The sequence below is a fragment of the Berghia stephanieae genome, chromosome 4 (genome assembly GCF_034508935.2).
Source record: "Berghia stephanieae isolate SIO BIC M18660-M18661 chromosome 4, UCSD_Bste_1.3, whole genome shotgun sequence".
Lineage (NCBI taxonomy): Eukaryota > Metazoa > Mollusca > Gastropoda > Nudibranchia > Aeolidiidae > Berghia > Berghia stephanieae.
In genome coordinates, this window is record NC_088363.1 from 17839020 (window position 1) to 17861519 (window position 22500).

Consider the following 22500-nt stretch of genomic DNA (forward strand, 5'->3'; position numbering starts at 1 on the left):
TAGCGGAAAAATTCAAAGAATCGAAATGAAGGTAAATCGCCACAAAACAGCAAGCTCGCTTGGGCTTGAGCAAAACAATGGCAGAAAACGTCCTGATTTGCACGGGAATTAATTAAGCTACTTACCATTGTTCCTTATAATCAGGTACTCAATCAGTGAAGAAACGGTCAACCAGTTTGTTTACAACGTGAGGCAATCGAAATGTTCTTGTAGCAATCTATCCTAACTTTCAATTTGAAGGTGTCTACATAACGGACTTCCGGCATTCGCAATTTACTTTATCATAGTTTTGAGACTCGCCAGGTAAATGTGGTCAATTTTGGCTTAGATGAAACAGTGAAATATATCGCTCGGTGGCTCAGTTAAAATTGGATACAGTTGGGATCACGACGGGTTTGGAAAGTGAAAAAATAATTTGACGAAGGATGTGTGAAAATACCCAGGGAAGTGTTCAGACACGCCTTTTATAAAAAGCGTCGCTTAGTCTTGGCAATATATACATCGTTAATATAAACGGTCCCCATGAGCTATGCGTAGCGCTGTGGAACACTCCTAATTAATTTACGGTCATGGACTACTATTTGTGAATTCTTTCTTTTTTTATTTATTTATTTCTTTCTTTCCTTTTTTTAAATATTTAAATTTGACAAATTGACTGATTTCAGTTAATTGACTGAGAATTTACAGGTCTATAAAGAGTCTTTTCCAAGGACTCAACTATGCGCCGAGCGCGAGGCTCAAACCCAGGACCTTCCGATCCGAAAGCGAGTGTCACACCACTAGACCACATAGCCGCACAAAAAAAAACAACTTTTGCAATGATGAGGATCAAACCTGGATCCTTCAGGTTGCGACATCCTTCATCTGATTGTGAGAGGGACGCTCGGCAATCAATGCCATCCGTCACTTCTTTATCCTTTTCATCTCTCGCTATGCCAGTGTGGCTGGATATAATGTGGTCTTGTGATGTGATACTTGTCTTCGGATCGGAAGGTCCTGGGTTCGAGTCCCGCGCTGAGCGGCGCACAGTTGTGGAGTCCTTGGAGAAGACCCTTTACTCACATAATCAGGTGTAAAATGAGTACCTGATCGTTAACAGTGTTGTCTCTATCGGAAAACATATACATATATCGCCTAACAGGCGTCATGTCTTGTCCTGTTGGTTGGAGAGTATTTTTAGTGGATATTGCTCTATATAAATTCTCAAGTTTGTTTGTTTTTTTTTTTTTTTGTTTGTTTTTTGTTTTTTTTTGTTTTTTGTTTGTGTGTTAGTTTTTTTTATTTGTTTGTTTGTTTGTTTGTTTGTTTGTTTGTTTGTTTGTTTGTTTGTTTTTCTATCAAGTACCAACGGAATAAACATGGCAATGTCTCAAACCGCATTTTGCAGTGCATAATCTTACACTAAGACCTATACGGAAATTAAATATGCTTAACTTATTCGGGGGGGGGGGGGGGGGGGGTAATCAAGTATCAGGGGTAAACATCTTCGTTAACAATATATTCTAGATCATGCAGAAGTCCCAATAGCTCCGTTGGTCGAGCACTCGCTTCACACGCAAAAGGACCAAGATCGATCCCGGGTGCGGTCGATATTTTTTTCTTTCTGAACCCCCTGTCCACCCAGCAGTGAATGGTAGCTGAGTCTGTTAGATTTGGCGGAATGTACTTTGCATTAGACTGGCGTCCTATCCAAAGGATAGCAAGCAATTGCTAGTGTCCGTTTCACGCTATAAGAACCGGGATAAACTCCGGCTCCATGGGCCCAATGTCGCTGAAGGACTAATTTACGTAGAATAATAATAATAATAATAATAATAATAATAATAATAATAATAATAATAATATAATAATAATAATAATAATAATAATAATAATAATAATAATAATAATAATAATAATATAATAATAATAATAATAATAATAATAATAATATTATAATAATAATAATAATAATAATAATAATAATAATAATAATAATAATAATAATAATAATAATAATAATAATAATAAATTTAAAGTACTTTGTTCATCCAAAAGGAAATTTTTGTACAGACGTATAAAATGCCGACAATAATACATACATAAACATAATATACGTAAATATAATGTGGTAAAGTTAAATTTGGTAATAGGTATAAATAGTGTAATAATATTGTCAGCTGTAAGAATAATTACATAGTGTAAATTAAGGGACCTACGGATTATAAAAGTGTAAAGATATAAATATCTAGAAAAGGTATATTGATGTCAACATATAAGAAAAAAAGATCAGTAAAAAGCTAAGAATTAGTTACAGTATAATCCTATTATTCTAAGGTGAAGAAGAAAGCGACAGTGCTGATATGTTGATCAACAATGGGGGGTTTTAAAGATTTAATGGTCTTTTGACCAGTCAACTGCCGCAACACAGAAAGACACGCATTTAAAAATTTGGCCAGAAAACTCGTCCTTCAAAATCGATTGATTCAAATAAATGACCCAGTTCATGGCCAAAAACTCTCAAACCTGGGACCTCTCCTATATCTGCTCTCTTGGATTGGATGAATGTCTTTACGTGATGGCGCAAGTTTAAAACTCCGTCACAGCCCACGATGATCATTACCTGAGCTTTTAACTAAACTTGAGCTTTTATATAGCCACTAAACGTGCTCAAAGCGCTTTACAAAGGGTCCCTGACCAACAACAACGCGTAAGAATGTAGAGCCAGACATGACGCCTGTTAGGCGATATTACAATTTTTGTTTCGGACAGATACAACGCTGTTAACGGCCAGGTACTCATTTTACACATGAGTACGGTGAGAGAATGTGAGTAAAGAGCCTTTTTCAAGGACTCAACTACTATGCGCCGAGCGAGGTTCGAACCCAGGACCTTCCGACCCGAAAGCGAGTGTTATACCACAAGACCACATAGCCGCACATTACGCGGGAGTTCTTTTTTTTCCCTTCACGTCATTCAATCAATTTTCATAAGACACTTTTTAACCGATCCAATTCCCTGATTACGAGAAGAAAACTAAGTATTCGATTGGCTGAGAGCAAATAGAATACTTGAAAGTTTGATTTTAAATAAAAGAAAACTAGAAAAGAGAGAGAGGGAAATGGGGGTGGAGGGGCGGGGAAAATAAAAGAGATGAGAGAAAACGAGTTAAAAGTTACGTTAGAATTACCGATAATTGATTTTTCGACAAGCTGAGAAATGGCCGGGGGATTGGGGGGGGGGGGGGGGCAGAGAGAGAGAGAGAGAGAGAGAGAGAGAGAGAGAGAGAGGAGGAGAGAGAGAGAGAGAGAGAGAGGAGAGAGGAGAAGAGAGAGGATGAAGTCAAAAAGAAGGGCATGATTACCGTTTACCCAATTTCGCAACTAATTAGAAATGGGATAACAAATCACTACAAATCGCTTCAACGTAAAACTGGGGAAGGAAAACAAATAAATAATGACACGGAAGGAACAACATCTCATTCGAATGATTGGGGGGGGGGGGGGGGAGAGAGAGAGAGAGACAAAAACAAAAACTAGCCATTATTTAAATCCCTCCATTCCATTAACAGGAGGACCAGGACCCCTATGACTAATCAGACACATAACATTTGTCATTACCAGATGCATTCGCCCATTATAATGCATCTTCTTGCATCCTATCCATCTCATATTTCACTCTCTCTCTCTCTCTCTCTCTCTCTCTCTCTCTTTTCTCTTCTCTCTTCTCTTCTCTCTCTCTTTCTTCTTCTCTTTCTCTTCTCTCTTTCTCTCTCTCTCTCTCTTCTCTCTCTCTCTCTCTCTCTCTCTCTCTCTCTCTCTCTCTCTCTCTCTCTCTCTCTCTCTCTCTCTCTCTCTCTCTCTCTCTCTCTGCGTACCTAAATGCCGATCTGTCTACCTAGCCACCATCTCCCATCTCTTTTTCAAGTGATTGGGGTGGGGGCAAAATTGCAATTTCAATATTAGCAAAATATGCAATGCTATTGATCCTTCTTGTGCCTATATGAAATTTCCTTTCTTAGTGATCTGATTTTTAAATTCGAATTCTAACAACATTTTCAGGGTAACTTTCTTTTTCTTTATAATTATATCCGTTCCAGTGAGTTAACTGGGACTCTGCCTTTCTGTTTTATCTCAATTGTATTCATAATGATTGAACCAGAGACACAACTCGGTCAAAATTGAAAACTAGATGCAAAATAATAATGTGTTTTTGCGCGTGCTTTGAATTTTTAATGTGCATTTATGATAATGTTCTCTTTTCAAAATGCGACAGTAGAATGTTAATATCTAAGGGGGGTAATTTTTTTAGGAAAGCATCCAATTTTCTCAAATTCATATGAATAAATTATATATTAATCACCATGCACATATCAAGTTATTGTTTGATTTTGATTTTTTTTTTTTGTTGTTATTTTGTTTGTTTATTTTTTTATTTATTTTTTTTTTTTTTTTTTTTTTTAAAAAACCGGAGTGGGGGGTGGCCAACAAAGAAAACATTTTAAAAAAAATAATTGAGCTTTATATAGAGCAATATCCACTAAATGTGCTCAAAGCGTTTTACACGGAATCCATGGTCAACAGCAACATTTAACATGTAGGACGGGACATGACGCCTGTTAGGCGATATTACAATTTTTCAGACAAAGACAACGCTGTTAACGGCCAGGTACTCATTTTACACCTGAGTACGGTGAGAGAATGTGGGTAAAGAGACTTTTCCAAGAACTCAACTATGCGCCGAACGCGAGGCTCGAACCTAGGACCTTCCGATCCGAAAGCGAGTGTCATACCACATAGCCGCACAAATCAAAATCTCATCAGTTCTGATAGTCGGGTTATGATAAAAGTAAATATCTGAAAAGGTTTAGATGATACAGTGCCAGACAAAGCAAAAAGTAAACTCGACAATAAGAAAACAAAAATTAAAAACAACCCCCCAAAATATCAGCCTGCCTCCTCGAGGGCTAAAATTCTTCATTCATTGATTTATTTTTTTAATTTGGGATGTTTTTTTCAAGTATCTTTCTATTTGCTTTGCTTGTACATCTTTTCATTTTACGTTTGTCTGGTTTGGCTAAGTACACATCTTAAAATAAGACAGCTATCTCACACTTGTGCCTCCTTCTCCCCTAATTTGTCAGAAAGGATTGGAGTGACTTTCGTCATAGTAGCCGACGTGTATTTGTTAGCAGGTCTGATAACCCAAATTATTATGGACTCATTGTTGTAATGGACATACTCTCAAACCAACCCAAAATCTGTCCATTACAGACAATGTTAAATCAAGCCTATAAGGATGGTATTGGGGAAAAAAAAGGGAAAAAGGAGACAAATTTTGAAAGATTGTCTTTGAGCCCCATTTTTACTCCTCCAACCCCCACTTTTAAAGCAATTGATACTCTAAGTAACTAATGGCGAGTGGGAAACTGCACCTATTTGTTCCACCACACATCAACCATCTCACTGCCAGTATATTTGATTGGGGGACATAATTATGTAATATTTTAAGAGGAGGAAATTCTTCCTCTAACTCCGAAATCGCGGATCCGAGGAAAATCATCAGCACTGCGTAATGGCGTTCGGCTTTCAAACCTGCAAATACTACAGACACGTCAGTCATAGTCCTTTCTATAATACTGTAATAATGTTGTATATTGACAAAACGCCTTGTTAAAATTTTTGACAAAACACATTTCTGCTTCAAAAAAAAAAAACAAAAAAAAGAACGATTAATAAAGACAACACTCAACATATCAGAAAATATAATCGGGAAAACAAAACAAAAAAAAATGTAAATAAATTTTAAAAAAAACAATAGACAAACAAACAAAAAGTTCGGTGGGTATGCATGGCAGTATGGTTATGTTTTATGTTTTTAAGGTTTTACAGCGCTTGCAACACATTAAGGTCATATCAGCGCCAGTAAAAAGGAAGACAATAGGAGAGTAAAAAGTTCTAGAATTACAATAAAGCATCCAAGAAAAGGGAAGACAAAGGGGAATTTGTTCAAATATGAAACAGGTGTAGATTCCAAAAGCACACTATCAAAGTACTTAGTTTGAGATCACTAAAAGTCTCAAGCACAGGTCCCCGCTAAGAGGAATACACTCAAATGTTTTACAAGGACAAAAATATCATATCCCAAAAACTATAACTATACATTCAAATGTTTTCCTCCCAGCCAAGGACTCCGGCCAGGGCCAGGACAAAACGAAGTCATTCCAATCCAAGACAAAGACAAAAAGCAATTGGAAAACAGACAGGGGGATAGAAGACACGACAAGTACCTCTCTGTCCACTATGGGAGGTAATGAACCCCATCCAGAATTAATTAACTAAATAAATAAAAAATAAATTAATTAATTAATTAATTAAGAAAATATGAATGAATGGGTAAATGACTGAATGAATGAATGAATGAATGAACAAATAAAAGAATGAATGAATGAATGAATGAATGAATGAATGAATGAGTGAATGAATGAATGAATGAATGAATGAATGAATGAATGAATGAATGAATGAATGAATGAATGAATGAATATTAGCCGTCTAGGAAACTTTCAAAATACTGTATTTGTAATCAGTCAGTAAAAAATAAAATTTATAGAAATTATATTATATTATTATGACAAAATTATGATAACATCTCGTTCTATACTTGCATCATTCAGCATATTAATTTATTGATATATTATGTAATGCCCTGCATGGCGTTTTGTGTGCTGATTAATCTTTATTTATGAATGCGTTGACGAGATTAAAATCAACTGTGTAATGAAAACTCGAGTTAAACACGCATTGTATACAATTGCGTTGAATCTAACACAGCAATTCAATTGGTTAGAATACTAATCAAAATCAATCGTACATTGAAAATATTCAGAGTCACTTTCTCAACAGCGATCGTTAGTAAAATGGCAGGGTGGAAAAAAATAATGAAGAGAGGCATTTAAATTTTTCAATCATTCAACGGCTCCCATATGCGATGATAAGAAGAAGAAGAAGAAGAGGAAGACGAAGAAGAAGAAGAAGAAGAAGAAGAAGAAGAAGAAGAAGAAGAAGAAGAAGAAGAAGAAGAAGAAGAAGAAGAAGAAGAAGGAGGAGGAGGAGGAGGAGGAGGAGGAGGAGGAGGAGGAGGATGACGATGAGGAGGTTGGGGAGGAGGACAATGAAGATGATGATGATGATGATGATGATGATGATGATGATGATGATGATGATGATGATGATGATGATGATGATGATGATGATAATTTGAAAATTAAAGCGGCGATGATGCTAATGATGGGATAAAGATAAATCAAACACAAACCAAACACCCCCCCACACACACACACACACACCCACACACACACACACAAACACAATTGGCGTAAGAGCATGATTTGAAAGATACAAAAGTTGATTGTCTACAAACAAAAGAAACATATTTTTAAAAAGCAAAAAAGGACAAGACTCCCAATTTAAAATTCATCATTTTATGAAATCGCTATAATCTAATAAGGCAAAAGTTAATATATATAATGAAAAACGAGAGAGAGAGAGAGAGAGAGAGAGAGAGAGAGAGAGAGAGAGAGAATGAGAGAGAGAGAGAGAGAGAGAGAGAGAGAGAGAGAGAGAGAGACCGTTGATCGATTATTTTATGAAAAAGATTTCGAAAATTAATTAATTCCCATGGTTACGTAAATCAAACATTTCCAGATCTTCGAATCGGATGCATCTCAAAAGAAATCGAAGGCAAAACAACACACAATGTAATACACGACTGAAAGCAAGGGGAATTAATTCAGCATTGGAGCAAACACACACACACACGCATACACACACACACACACACACACACAAACAAGCGAACACACACACACATAATAAAAGGCACACTAATACTTTGTGCAAGCATGAGAGGGGCTTTGGGGATAAAATTAGACCCTAATCCTAGGGACAGTTGAAAATCCATAAAAAGAATTTAGACCGTCTTCTCCCTTTATTCCCTCTTTCTTTGTTTTTTTTTTTTTTATTATTTTAATCATTTTCACAACTTTAAACAAATACAAGAAAGGCTTTTGAACGCATAACGCAATAAAATCCATCCCGTTTATTTTGCTAACTTTCCCCCTTGTCTAGTTACACTAGCCCCCCCCCCCCCCCAACCCTTCCCCCTCCCCCATCCTTCCTCATTTCATCCCTTTCCTATGACGGAGGAAAGTGAAGAAGAAAAAAAGTTTAACTGAATATTTGAATTCTTAAAACGATATTGAAAATTAAGACATTCGAACGAAGGCTGGATATTATTTTGTTATCTGTGGCTATTGCTGTATTATTATAATTGGATTCAGTAGTCTTATGTCACGCCCCCGGCAACGGCGGCCATCTTGGTTCTAAACAAGGAAATCATTACTTTTTATTCTTCATGCTGGCTAGAACTTTTCAAATGCCTTGTGATCAGAATGTGTAAAAGTCAAAACATGATCAAATTTATGTGTTTTTTTTCCCTCTGGATACACTTGTATGCTCGCCGGAGAAATATTTCATACGCCATTGTTCCGATAGTTTAGAGCCAGTGTTACTAAGTTACCATGCGTCATTAGGAAGGAAGTGACGTTACGACTGTTGAAGAGTATTGCTAACATAAACTAGCGCAATAGTAGTGGTGAAGTGGTACAGACGAAACAAAACTCACTCTGACAAATAATTAGTGTCGTAATCTAAGCACATGACATTTTAAAATAAACTTGAGGAAAATCAAATTGTTAACTTAAACTAAATTCATATGGAGTGTTATATATATATATTTCTAGTAAGATAGTATAATAGAACATGCGAAGAAGAAAAAAATAAATCAAAGGCTCTGTGTGTCTCTAGTGGAAGGAAAAAAAGATTTTTAAAAAGTGGTTACGCAATAAGAGCACGATTCTTATAAGTCTCTTTCACATGTTTCTTTTCTTACACTGTGAAATAGGATGAATATTAACATACAATCTCATTAATAGAACATTTACTGCCACAACCGATCGCATTGTTCTGAGATTTTAAAAAAGGACGACGTCATCATTTTGTGGAATTCATTCTTTCATTATGATAATTTTCACATTTTCGGTTCTTGTCGATATAAAAGGCCATTAACCAGCTATTTTCAGAAATTTACCCGAAACTTCACACTCACCCAATACCCAAAATAGATTTTTCAGACAGAATAGTAACGAGTATATGCTTGTTTTGTTCAGAAAAATGAGCTCTGCAACACAGTGTCGAGTTTTTATAGCTATAACTATAATAAAATGAAATCAGGACAAGAAAATTGTTGGTTATATCGTCACGAATGTGACGATTTTCCTTTGGGTGGTAAGGAGAGTGTTAAGATCTACAAACTGTATCCAACTATTCGATACGTAGGGTGATTAATAAAAAAGACAAAATCAACAGGACAGAGTCAGCAAAAGGTGATGTATGCACCTTTGTAATGAAGAAAGTGCGGCTATATGGTCTAGTCAGTGGTATGATACTCGCCTTCGGATCAGAAGATTCAGGGTTTGACTCCCGCTCTGAGCGGTTAATAGTTGAGTTCTTGGAAAATACTCATTACTCATATTCTCTCACCGTGCTCAGGTGTAAAATGAGTACCTGGCCGTAAACAGTGTTGTCTTTGTCGGGGGAAAAAATGTGATATCCGCCTAGCAGGCGCCAGCCATATCTTGTCCTTTATAATAAGTGTTACTGTTGGTTGGGGACCCATTGTAAAGCGCTTTGGGCATGTTTAGTGGATAATTGCGCTATATAAATGCTCAAGGTTGTTTTTTTTTTTCGTTGTTGTTGTTGTTGTTTTGTTTTGTTGGGTTTTTTTTTTAATTCAAGAGAGTTGAGGAAGAAGAGGAAGAATACAAAAGAATACCAAATTAATTTTCACTGACTCGAGCTTCAGTTAATAAAATTATGTTCCGACTGCTAAGCTGAACAAAAAATCTAAGATGTTTGCTAGGTGGGAGACTCGTTGGCTGAATCAAAACGGAAATGAGCAACGGGTGGCATATACCTTAAGTTTCTAAACTCCAGCAATCTTAAATCTTCAAACAACTTTATCACCCATTCTGACTCATTCCCATAAGACTCTCACTAGTTCCTCAACAGGAAAGAACCACTTCCGAGACAGCGTTTTGAGAAAGACGAACACGATATTATGCCTAAAGGATGTGTGTGTGTGTGTGTGTGTGTGTGTGTGTGAGGGGGGGGGGGGTGTCGCTGTCTTCGGAGACTGGTGCATATCACTGGTTCATTTGTACATTCGTTCATCCGTGTATTTCAATTTTATATCTATCATCATCTATAACTTATATTTATGATAAACCACCACATGAAGTTGGATTTGAAAAGACAAGAAAACAAAAGATGGGTACAGGGAATAACTAGTGGAGTGATCACTGACCTGTTTTACACACAGCTCTAATCGTTTGGTGTCTGTATTGGAAATACTACTGGACTGGGATTCCACCTGGATGGGGAGAGCAAATAAAAACATACAAAACAATGCCAAAACAAAAATCATATCATGAAACTACAAAGATAATATATTATATCAATTTCAATATTTATGGCATTATTATCTGACAGAAACAATAGGAGAAATATTTATCTGCCGTCTATCTGGTTTCTGAAGTAATGTATTTTTGTTTTTCTTGTTGGCTGAAGAATGGTTTTGAGCCCGAAAACGTTCCCGTTTTTGATTTTTTTAAAAAGCTATTTTATTAATTTTTGTTTATTACTTTTTAGAGAAACACTGGGAGCTTAATTTATAATACAACATTTTTAAAAATTGTTGTGGGAGTCATTTAATGATAGCCCACGTACTCACCACGACTAAACCGTTACATTTATGAGTTCCCCTTTCTGGTATTGGCAAGAGGAAGACTGAAATGGAGAATGAGAAAGAGAGGGCGGTGAGGGGGTGGAAACAGGAAATGAACGGTCATAATAACATAAGCCAAGGAATAACAAATGAGTTCTTAAATTTTCATTACAATATCAATTTCCATCCTCTAATTTCGATAAAATTATGATATCATTATGTTTATCTTTTGTTGATGTTAGTTAAGATTTGAGGGTCTTATTTTCAAAAAGATCAGTTATTTCCAAATTCTCTTTATAAGTATAAGCGGGAATTAGCAAATCCAAAATTTCCATCTCTATTTTCTCAAAACTAACTTCCTATATATGACTTAAGTACTTTAGCATTAAGGTCTTCCGAAAGTCCCTTTAATGCTGAAAAGCTCTCATGTTCAATGATATTCAATCCAATGATGATGACGAGTCGTTTATCGACAATAAATAGCCACCAATGAAACCACCACCACCATCATCATCATCATCATCATCATCATCGCAAAATCCTTACCATGGCTGTTACCATTACTGTCGTTGCTGTGGTTGTTGCCGAGGAGGTCTGAGATGCAGTCTTCCTTTTTGCTGGCACTTATGACGGTTTTACCTCGTTGACTTAAAACTTCACTGGAAATCAGAACAACAGAAAGAAACTGTTACTGTATACATTGATTAAAAGTGAAACAGCCAAGCACCATACTACCACGAAAATTGTTCGCTAAGCAAACGTTAAATTTTTACCAACACGGAATTACTGGCAAATTTTAAAAATTATAAAACTATTTTTTACAGACTGATATACAAGTAATTTGCGACCCTTTTCAAAATTAAGGGCAATTTTATCACCCGTTGACTCAAATGATCGTTTCGAAAATCTGCTAGGGCATAATGAACGGTCATTTGGCGAAGAGGACAGCGAATAGCACCGATTTAGATGTGTTGGCAGATTGGCTTTTACCTGCAAAAAGCATTTGATTTATTCGTTTAGCTTAAGCGGCATAATTTCAGATTTGCAAACATGTGCTTGCGGATTTTAATAATTTATGGATTAATCAATATGTGTGAACTCATTTTATTTTACTTGTCCAATCGAAAGAGTACGTGAGTCAATAGAAAACATATGATTTAGGTCATGATGAACTCGTTTCATTGTATCTGTCCAATGGGAAGAATAAGTTTGTCAACAGTCTTCCCTTTCTTCCAGTTTCATAGTCTTCGAATTTGTCGTCGACTAAACAATGATTTTACATTGTATTCGATTCGACACTTTTTTGTAAGTGTACCACATCTAAATTCATACTTTTTTCCCTTTTGTAATTCGATTTGATAGATCGAAATTGCATAAATATATTTCAAGATTACACGAGAGTTCTCACGGTCAACTGGCTATCTGTCACTCACCTAACCCGTAGTGGTCAGCTCATTTTAGTTGTCGAAATTCAGTTTCAGTTTTATGGGCCTCGCGTTCCCCCACTTTACCTACCTTCAACCTAATACATTGATAATGAGCCAATTGAAAAAATAAAAATTAAAAAAGAAACCTCATTCTTTCCCTCGAAACTGTGGGCTTTTAACTAGTTAAATAGTAATATATACTGACATCTCTTTTGTGATTTCAACATGTTACAAATTGCTTCAGGAGACTGAATCAACAATACAATAGATACAAAATACGATAACCTGATTAATAAGGCACAGGTCGTAGGGCGCCGATTCATATCGAACTTTTTTCGTTAACGGCTATGTACTCATTTTCCGCCTGAGTACGTTGAGAAAAAGTGACTAAAGTGCCTTTTCCAAGGATTCAATTTTGCGCCACTCATAGCGGGACTGCAATCCGGGACTAACCGGACCGGAGGCGAATGGCATAACACTAGACATACAAACCCATCCACCCATCCATCAATCCATGCATGCATCCATGCATGCATGCATGCATGCATCCATCCATCCATCCATCCATCAATCTATCCATCCATCCATCCATCCATCCATCCTTCCATCAATCCATCCATCCATCCATCCATCCCTCCCTCCCTCCCTCCTTCCATCCATCCCTCCCTCCCTCCTTCCATCCATCCCTCCCTCCCTCCCTCTCTCTCCCTCCCTCCATCCATCCATCCATTCCTCCCTCCCTCCATCCATCCTTCCATCCATCCATCCATCCATCCATCCACCAATCTAGCAACCTACTCACCTCAAAAAACATGAAGATGGTAGCTGTCGATTGTGCTCATCTACACACTGACCATTCACTGGATTTTTGAGGTAAACTTTTGCTTGACTCTGGAGAAGAAAAGGGGGGGGGGGGGGAAATCAATAAATTGGCATGATACAGATACAGTTCTCTAACTGTCGTTGTCAATTGACGAAATGACGAAAACAAGAGTCTCCACGTTGCCATTCATTTCGGAAGATCTAAGAAGACCCAGGTGACCATTTACCATTTGATGAATCGAGCAGTGGGTGGAAAGGTTGTGTGTGTGTGTGTGGGGGGGGGGGGGAAGGAAACAATCTAACCAGATGTGTGATCACGAAATTAGTTCACATTCATATGTCATCTCAATCTGGTCTTATGTGCGGCTATGCGGTCTAGTGATATGACGCTCGCTTTCGGATCGGAAGGCTCGAGGCTCGCTCGGCGCATAGTTGAGTCCTTGGAAACAGCTCTTTACTCACATTCTCTCGCCGTACTCAGGTGTAAAATGAGTACCCGGCCGTTAACAGCGTTGTCTTTGTTGAAAAAAAAATGTAAACTCGCCTAACAGGCGTCAGTCATGTCTCGTTCTAAATGTTACGTGTTGCTGTTGGTTAGAGACCCTTTCTAAAGAGCTTTGAGCACGCATAGTGGATATTGCGCTATATAAAAGCTCACGCTTTTTGCTTTTGTTTTTGTTTTAAATTAATATTATGTCAGCGTGAGACAGTCACGGCAAATTCAAGCCATGTCTTATTAAAATTTGAGCAATACTAATAGAATTTAATAAAAGAGGTCGAAGACCGTTCCTTACACCAAACAGACCCTGCAATTCGTGATTTTGACCATGAATAAGAAAAAGAAGAGAGAAAAAGAACACAACATTAAATTCACTTTTAGACGTGTTTCACCCTGTCGCAATACAAGATTAGAGAGGTTGAAAAAGAAGAGAGAAAAAGAACACAACATTAAATTCACATTTAGACGTGTTTCACCCTGTCGGAATACAAGATTAGAGAGGTTGAAAAAGAAGAGAGAAAAAGAACACAACATTAAATTCACTTTTAGACGTGTTTCACCCTGTCGCAATACAAGATTAGAGAGGTTGAAAAAGAAGAGAGAAAAAGAACACAACATTAAATTCACTTTTAGACGTGTTTCACCCTGTCGCAATACAAGATTAGAGAGGTTGAATGTAGAACGGGGGGGGGGGGGGGGGGAGTGTTCTGTGGCTAGAAGATCTGAACAAGTGTGTATGAAAGGTACCAGACAAAGCAAGAAATAAAAATACAAGAAAAAAAAACCATCCCAAAAAAATCAGACTACCTCGACTGGGGATCGAACCTCAGACCTTCTGATTACCGGTCAGACGTGATACTAGCATTACACCACAGAGACTCCCGATAGTTGGGGGGGGGGGGGAGAGAGAGATACCCAAGGGTGAAAATCACACCTCAAACAACACCCTTATAGAAATAGAACGAGGTGAAAACTCCAATGAATAAGTCAATAGGACTAATCACTTGGGCAATAAGCAAGCCATTGAATACATCAAATTTACCAATGCACCGTCACGATCACCACCTCTTCAGCACTTTCCCTTCCTCCTCTCTCGCTCCCCCCCTCTCTCTCTCTCTCTCTCTCTCTCTCTCTCTCTCTCTCTCTCTCTCTCTCTCTATCTATCAATCTATCTATCTATCTATCTCTTTCTCTCTATCTCTATCTATCTATCTATCCTCTTCCTTTCTTCATCTGATATGAGGAGGTATAGATCTACAACTTCAAAATAAGGACAACCATTGAGACCCCCCCCCCACCCCCACACACACACACACACAATCACACATTTCTTTCAAATCTAGACTTTTCTAAGGTCAGTGACAAGCGCTCACATCACAGTTGACTCAGTACTATACCGCCGTATCCTGAGGGGGGGGGGGGCACATTTTTAAACATCTGATTAGAAGAAAACTTGGTCTATCAAATTATATCGATCGATCTTCATCTTATCAATAACTCGCAAACCTGGGACTTCTTTGCTCTAAACGCAAACGGATATCACGACTCCTAATAAATGTGTGCACTTTTGGCTTAATACAGTGGAATTCTGATAAAGTCAGCAACGGGGGAGCAGAACGATCCATTGACTGTAAGCAAGGTTGACTTCATCCAACATCAACGAAACACACTTAAGATTTTATTTTTTTTAACCCAGAAAATTGTGAGCCATCGTCTCAAAACAGTACTATGTCGGAACGCGCCAAATTTAATGCTTAAATGGTCAAAAATATAAATTGTTGGCATTAGCACCCTAAACTATGATATTCATTCTCCTCAATAAAACATACAAACTCAACACAAGTCTGATACATCTGGCTATAAATTCAACCTTAACCAACCCGACTTAATACCGTTTTGAGGCGAAGGATCACAATTTGGGACCAACAAGAGGTGTTGACTTTAACGGTGTTGACTGTATACGGATTCCACTGTAATATACGTATCACTATATTAATATTATGAACTAAAAGTTTTCAGGCCAAAATGAGAAGAGCATCAGCATTTCGCCACTGCACAGCAAGCAGCACAGTATGTAATATTCAATTCACACCTAGCCTAATGATACCAGAAACATCTTTTTCTTTCCTTGAACCAATTCCGAAAACACCAGCCAGTCCTGTTTTGAACACGACTATTCCCCCCAATCTCCCTGTGGGAATCCCCGATAGGGAAACGAGATATCTTGACGGGATTAATTCCATTCACTATGGGGTCGTCGCCTCATTTCCTAGGGAAATTGAAAACGGCGCAGTGCCGACACGCCAGATTTGGTGACATTTGGATGCCTCCAAACTTAAACCACGTTATGGCATGGCATTAGTAAACAGTCCATCTAATCAACTGACGTCTCGAGCCCCACCCCCTCCCACCCCCACCCCTACCCCCTCCCACCGGTACCCGGACTTGCCTCGTTGAAATTCACAAAATTAGTAATGTGAGTATTCATTCTAGACTACAATCTATTAATTTTCAGTTTTACAATGATTCTATACCCACACAAAAGCTCAATTCTCATAAATAACAGCTTCTGATATCGGTTACGGAGATAGTTACTAAGAGTAAAATGAAATCTACTCTTGTTAAGTAATAAATCTCATAGAGATAAGCTCAATTACTCCTCCTCTCTCGGTATTTTATGGGTTGTCCAGGTATCAGTATCCTTATGGTTTACGACGACGCAAAGGTGGCTTTCGATTTCGTTGATGAACTTCAACCGTGTTATTGACAATTTTCGACGCGGGCTCGAATCTCGGAAAAGTCAATGTCTTTATTTTTGCTTTGTTTTTGTTATTTCTTTTTGTTTGTTTTTTTTTTTTTTTTTTGTTTTTGTTTTTTTGTTTGTTGTTTTTTTATTTATTTATTATTTTTTTTTTTTTTTTTTTTTTTGGTTTGTTTGATTGTTTGTTTTTACAAGTGAGTTCCCAAGTCTCTGTTCCACACTGCCCGATGACAAATCGACATAAAAACCAGAATAGCGCGTCCACACCGTCAGCTAATTTGGCATGTGTGTCAAGAGATCAAGATAATAAGAAAAAAAAGGAGAAAAAAACACCATTCTCAACCTCCTTGTAACATTCCAACATTACAGAATGCAATTACCATCTGAAACATTCCAACAATTGACATTTAGCAGTTACCAGATGTAACATTCCATTCCGACAAGGGGCATAAAACAGTTACCAGATGTATCATTCCAACAACTGACATTAAGCAGTTACCAGATGTAACATTCCGACAAGTGATATAAAACAGTTACCAGGTGTATCATTCTAACAACCGATATTAAGCACTTACCAAATGTAACATTCCAATCAACTAACATAAAGCAGTAGCCAGATGTAACATTCCAACAACTGACAAAAAGTAGTTGCCAGATGTAACATTCCAACAACTGACATAATAAATCCCTACGGTGAGGGAACTAAATACCGATTAAGGAATAAATAATAATTGTTAATTTCAATTGTAAAATACCATTTTTTAATGATAAATCGTCGAGAAGAATGGAAAGAAAGGGAAATCTTGCCGATGGCGCCAGCAACTAAAGTATTGATTATTCCAGTGACCCATACTAAATAAGGCTTACACAGTAAGGGTTCTCTTCCGGTTAGTCAATCATGGCGTCCAGTCTCTATGGAAACCGATAAAAAGCGAGCTGGATGAGCTATGAGTAGTGACAGGAACTTGTGCTTAAAGCAAATAATACGAGAAATACAATTTTGGGTAAAGAAAAACAGGCGTCGGCTTTTGGGTGACCTGTGGGTTTAAATCCCGAAAGAAATCTTGGATTTTTAACTCCGATTCTTTAGATTAGAGATTCTGTCCTCGTTGCTCATACGTGATTATGGGCTTGTTTTAACAGTAATGGAATTTGACGTTGGTTCGAAGAGTATTTCAATTCCAAATATGAGACCAGAACAATTCGGGTTATCCCAATTGGCAATAAGTTTACGTCGGTTCTATCCAGAATATGGTCATGAGACGACTGGTTGATGTCATCTTTGAAAAAAAAAATTTTTAATTCGATTTAAACAAGGGAATCTTATAATTTGAATCTCAAATGTCAATTATGTGAACCTTTTGTATGTTACCGATAATGCGACGTGCCCTTTTGTACTAATGGTTTTCTCTTTTTAAAGGTAAAATTACCACTCACTCGAACATTCACTCACTCACTCATCCACTCATTCAGGCATAAATCCATGCACCGATAAACTCGCTCATTGACAATCTATTTTATTCACTTCACTCGCTCGACCACTCGCTCAGTCATTCACTCAATCTTCTATTAAAGACATGTTCTGAATGATTAAGTGAAATGCGAAATAAATATGATTGAGAATATACAAATACAAATAACGAGAACGAACTGCAACATCGGGAAATGAATGAGGTTTGCAAATTGATTGAGATAAAAGAAGTAAAAAAAAAAAGAAAGAAAGAAAAAGACTGCGGTCCTGATTCGAATGTATCATTGGTAATTTGAAAGCTTTCATCTTTATCGTCCGATGCCATTAGTTGATTTGAGCTCCTCCATTATTCATTCCGCCATTTTGTGTGTTCACTGAAAACATTCAATAAATATGAAATAATAGATTGAAGAGAGAGGGAAGCAGAGGACGACATAGCGTTCACTGATAGAATGATAATGATAACATTTGACGATGGGAACGAACAACAAGCGTTGGAAGCGAATGAAAATAAATATTAAATGAGTAATGTGACGTCACAGAAACGTTTCTCTCCTCGTCCTTCTCAGTGCTGCTGATGTCACCCAGACGAAAGTGTCCGGTGGAATTAATCTCTCTAAGCTAGAAATTAAATATGTATTAATGATATTTTATTCCATGATTATCACGACGATCCAACACACTAGCGGAGTTTGGCGATTCTGCAAGGCCAATATCAGCACATAAGTGAAATAAATGGGCTTAAATATAATAACAATACAATCAGTGAGAACGTTTTGGGTACGGTAGAAGGAGCACGGGGCAAATAAAAACAAACAATAAACAGAAAAATGGGAAGAAAGTTGCATATATATATATATATTATATATATATATATTATATATTATATATATATATATATATATATATATATATATGCGCGCTTTGTGTTCCATGACTCAGTGCTCCTCTTAAATAGCTAAATAATTTGTAAGATTATATTAAACATCAAAGTATATTATAAAATATATAATATGCTCCTTTAATTCAAAAGAAAGATGAACGTAAAAAAGCCAACATCGTTCCCACTTCAAATTTCATCTAATCTTTCAATTGCCTTTTTACCTTATGTCAAGGAGAATAAATATATCTTGGAGCACTTGTCTGGCAAAGAAAATCCCAGCTTTATTATAAATTAGCCTTGCTTCCCTCTCTCTCTCTCTCTCTCTCTCTCTCTCTCTCTCTCTCTCTCTCTCTCTCTCTCTCTCTCTCTCACACACACACACACACACACACACTCACACACTCACCATCCTTCCAGCAGTTGCCATGGCAGCTGTATGTGTTTACTTTTATTTTATTTTTTTCCCCCCGTTATCGACCGACCAATCAAGTCATATATTCACCGTGTCAAGAAAACACGATGTCATCATTAGAGGTACTACTAGTTCGCCCATAGCCTCCCCTATATTATAATCAACGTTACTTTCCATTAATCAAGCATCCAAAAATGTTACATACATACATAGCCTAGCTGAATATAAATACAAAACTTAACGCTGAATATTATTAAAACCCCAGTTTTCCCGGGCGAATCGATTCTAAATTCCTTAACTTTAAATTTTCACTCATTATTTTCTTTTTGAAAAATGTTTATCTTGTTTTTAAATATCTCTATTCATAGTCATTGTCATGAAATGATAAATTATTACTCCTTTACTGCCAGAACAGTACGAGGGTCTCCTATTGTAGGCCGTGTTCCAACCCACCCCTTTCTCTCCCTCTAATTATCCCTCCAAAATCCATGGAGGAGAAAATGAAATTAACTATGTTCTTTGACAGCGATGTGTAGAATAAGCTTAGGTATAATGAATATTCTTCTTGTTTTTTTTTTTGTTTTTTTTACATTAGGACAAAATTTATACATGTTCCCTTGCCTCGTTCCACATCATAATTTTCATGTGTTAAGAAACAATAAACTTCAGATGCAACTAAAATTGAAGAGTTGCCGTCGAAAAGCAAGGCGCACTTGGTCCACGGAACCATCCAACTGATCTGATTCGAAATGATCTGGCCCACTTTGTCACTTTACTTTATAGGATTTTGAGCGGAGGAGGAGGAGGATATGTTCTCTTGAGCAGTATGAAACAGGGTGTTTCAAAGAGTATAGCAAAATTATTTTACACTTTATAAGTTCTAAAACACCGTAATGGACTGAATGAATGACTAATCGATAGAGGACATCTAAATTTGATTCGTGGAAACACTGTAATGGACTGAATAATGACTAATTGATAGAGGACATCTGAATTTGATTCGTGGTCAATTTAACAACTGTGGTTACGTAATCCCAGAGGTGGAGCACCGACCCATTGGCATCTCTGGAATCGAGCTTATCTCAATGAAACCGTACAGCTGCGGACGATTGGTAAGAGCGTGCTGAAGACCTGCTCCAGACCCCAATATTATATCAAAGTGTCTGACTTTTGTCAAAGAGAATTGCAATGGCAACATCAGTGATGACTCAATTTACAAAGATTTGGAAAAGTAGCATGAGTCTTAATGTAAAGGTCAAACTGTATAAATCACTGGTTTTGTCAACCTTGTTGTACGAATGCGAAGCCTGGATACTTACAATGGATGCACAACGGCGCATAAGGGCGTTTGAAAGCAAGTGCTATAGAAGACTGCTACGCGTGTCATATACGAAGCACCGCACAAACGAAGACGTCCTGGAAGAAATAGCAGCTAGGGCAGGCCCACAAGAACCTCTCCTATTGACTGTGAAGCGCAGAAAACTGTCTTGGTTTGGACATCATACTCAAACGATAGCCTGAACAGGACAGTCCTACAGGACACAGTCGAAAGCCAGCACAGAAGAGGGCGCCAAAGGAAGATGTGGCTGGACAATATAAAAGAATGGACAGAGATGTCGGTTCCGGAGCTGCTACATAGGGCTAGCAACAGGCAGGCATGGAGGAAGACTGTAACTTCTGCTTCACGCAAGTCCCCCCGACGACCATCCGATCATGGGATTCAGTGATTGAGTGTCTGACTTTTTCCTGGTGGGACATGTTAAGGACAAAGTTTTTATTCCACCGCTTACAGCAACTATCGATGTCAGGAAAGTTAGAATAGCAATTGGATTCAGTAGTCTGATGTCACGCGCCCGGCAACGGCGGCCATCTTGGTTCTAAACAAAGAAAATCATTACTTTTTATTCTTCATGCTGGCTAGAACTTTTCATTCCCTTTTCATATGCCTTGTGATCAGAATGTGTAAAAGTCAAAACAAGATCAAATTGATGGGGGGGTTTTCCTCTGGATACGCGTTTAAGCTCGCCGGAGAAATATTTCATACGGCGTCCGCCATTGTTCCGATAGTTTAGAGCCAGTGTTACTAAGTTAACATACGTCATTAGGAAGGAAGTGACGTTACGACTATTGAAGACTATTGCCATCCACACATTCTTTAGGCGCCTGTGCCTGAGTAAGATCATCTAAAAGCCCTTATCAAAACCATGGCAGATATCCCCGCCAAAAATGGTTCACTCAAACTATTAAGAGCACTGCGACAATTCATACCGTCAAAAATAATCTCTTGATATTCTTCTTTTTTTTTTAATAAACCCTCACCCGCCCCACCTTTTTTCTCTCTAAATTATTACGTAAAAACAATATGTTTCGACTTCCTCTCTGCGTAGTGACCCGGCAAGGTCCTCAGCTAAACCAGCCGTATCACTTTAGCATAATAAATAATAAATAAAACCCATAGACAAAACAAACGCGGTCTCACATTTCTGAAAATCAGTAATGTAAATATTCTAAAACAATACCAAAAAAAAAATTTACAGACAGAGAGACACCATAATTGCAACTGATCGAGGCTGTAAACACAATCGGGGAGGAGAGGGAGAATTTGATATTATGATACAAATTTGCATTGATAAGAAGCATTTTCAAAAGAGATGTATGAGACCGATCAGTGTACAATAGTAAACAAGATATGCAAGGTCGCTCTTTCCGGTTGTTAAATATTGTGAAATTGTCATGCGCAGAGCACTGGGTCTAAGTCGTTGGTGTTTATCTTAGTTACCACCTTAGTCTCTATTAAAAAAAAAACCAATCGGAGGGCTTCGGAATTTTCTAATTTCTAAGGTTGCTATGATAAAAGTAGTCATCTCAGTGGTAACGGTAACTTAAATCTTATCTTATAATTACATTCGAATAATTTCTTTTAAACGTTGAATTGGCTTAAAACAGTCTCATTTAAGAATATACAGTAATCAAATCGTACAATGGCGCCAATTTAATAACCTGACAACTCTTGCTCCGCACAACTAGATTGATAAAAACAACGATATCGATATCTGCCCTTTATCCCTATCGCACAACCAACCTCACACTTTGATGGAAACTAAGACCTCTGCAATTCGTGGGTCAAATATATCATTTGAAAAAGGAACTAATTATTACACTATGGCTGTGTATATAGGTATTAACAATTCTTTACGAAATATTTGCTAAAATTATCGATTAATAAAGAATCGAAACGAGGGACAATATATGTAACAAAGACAAAGAGCCTCGTGTATTTGTTCTCCAAACAAAACGAGTTACTTCCGAGTGACACAGTATAATTAGCTGATCCTTCGTTGACTATCTAGTGTGATATTCTCTATGATCTACACAAATAACATCGCGACAATGGTAGCCGG

The 22500-nt window shown here is 37.4% G+C and overlaps 1 protein-coding gene across 23 annotated transcripts in view; it reads right to left on the minus strand.

The window, feature by feature from the left end:
• The window catches only part of LOC144970138 (cGMP-dependent 3',5'-cyclic phosphodiesterase-like), a 258901-nt gene that overhangs the window by 68945 nt on the left and 167456 nt on the right, over window positions 1–22500 (minus strand). For all 23 annotated transcript variants that reach the window (XR_013644912.1, XR_013644911.1, XR_013644909.1 and 20 more), the window contains 4 exons: window positions 13054–13142; window positions 11371–11483; window positions 10831–10886; window positions 10405–10470 (listed from right to left, as the gene is read on the minus strand). Coding sequence is in view for 14 of the 23 variants with exons in the window: in XM_078909406.1 (XP_078765532.1) it covers window positions 10405–10470; window positions 10831–10886; window positions 11371–11483; window positions 13054–13142 (324 nt within the window). In the remaining 9 variants the exon portion in view is untranslated. The remainder of the gene's footprint in view (window positions 1–10404; window positions 10471–10830; window positions 10887–11370; window positions 11484–13053; window positions 13143–22500) is intronic.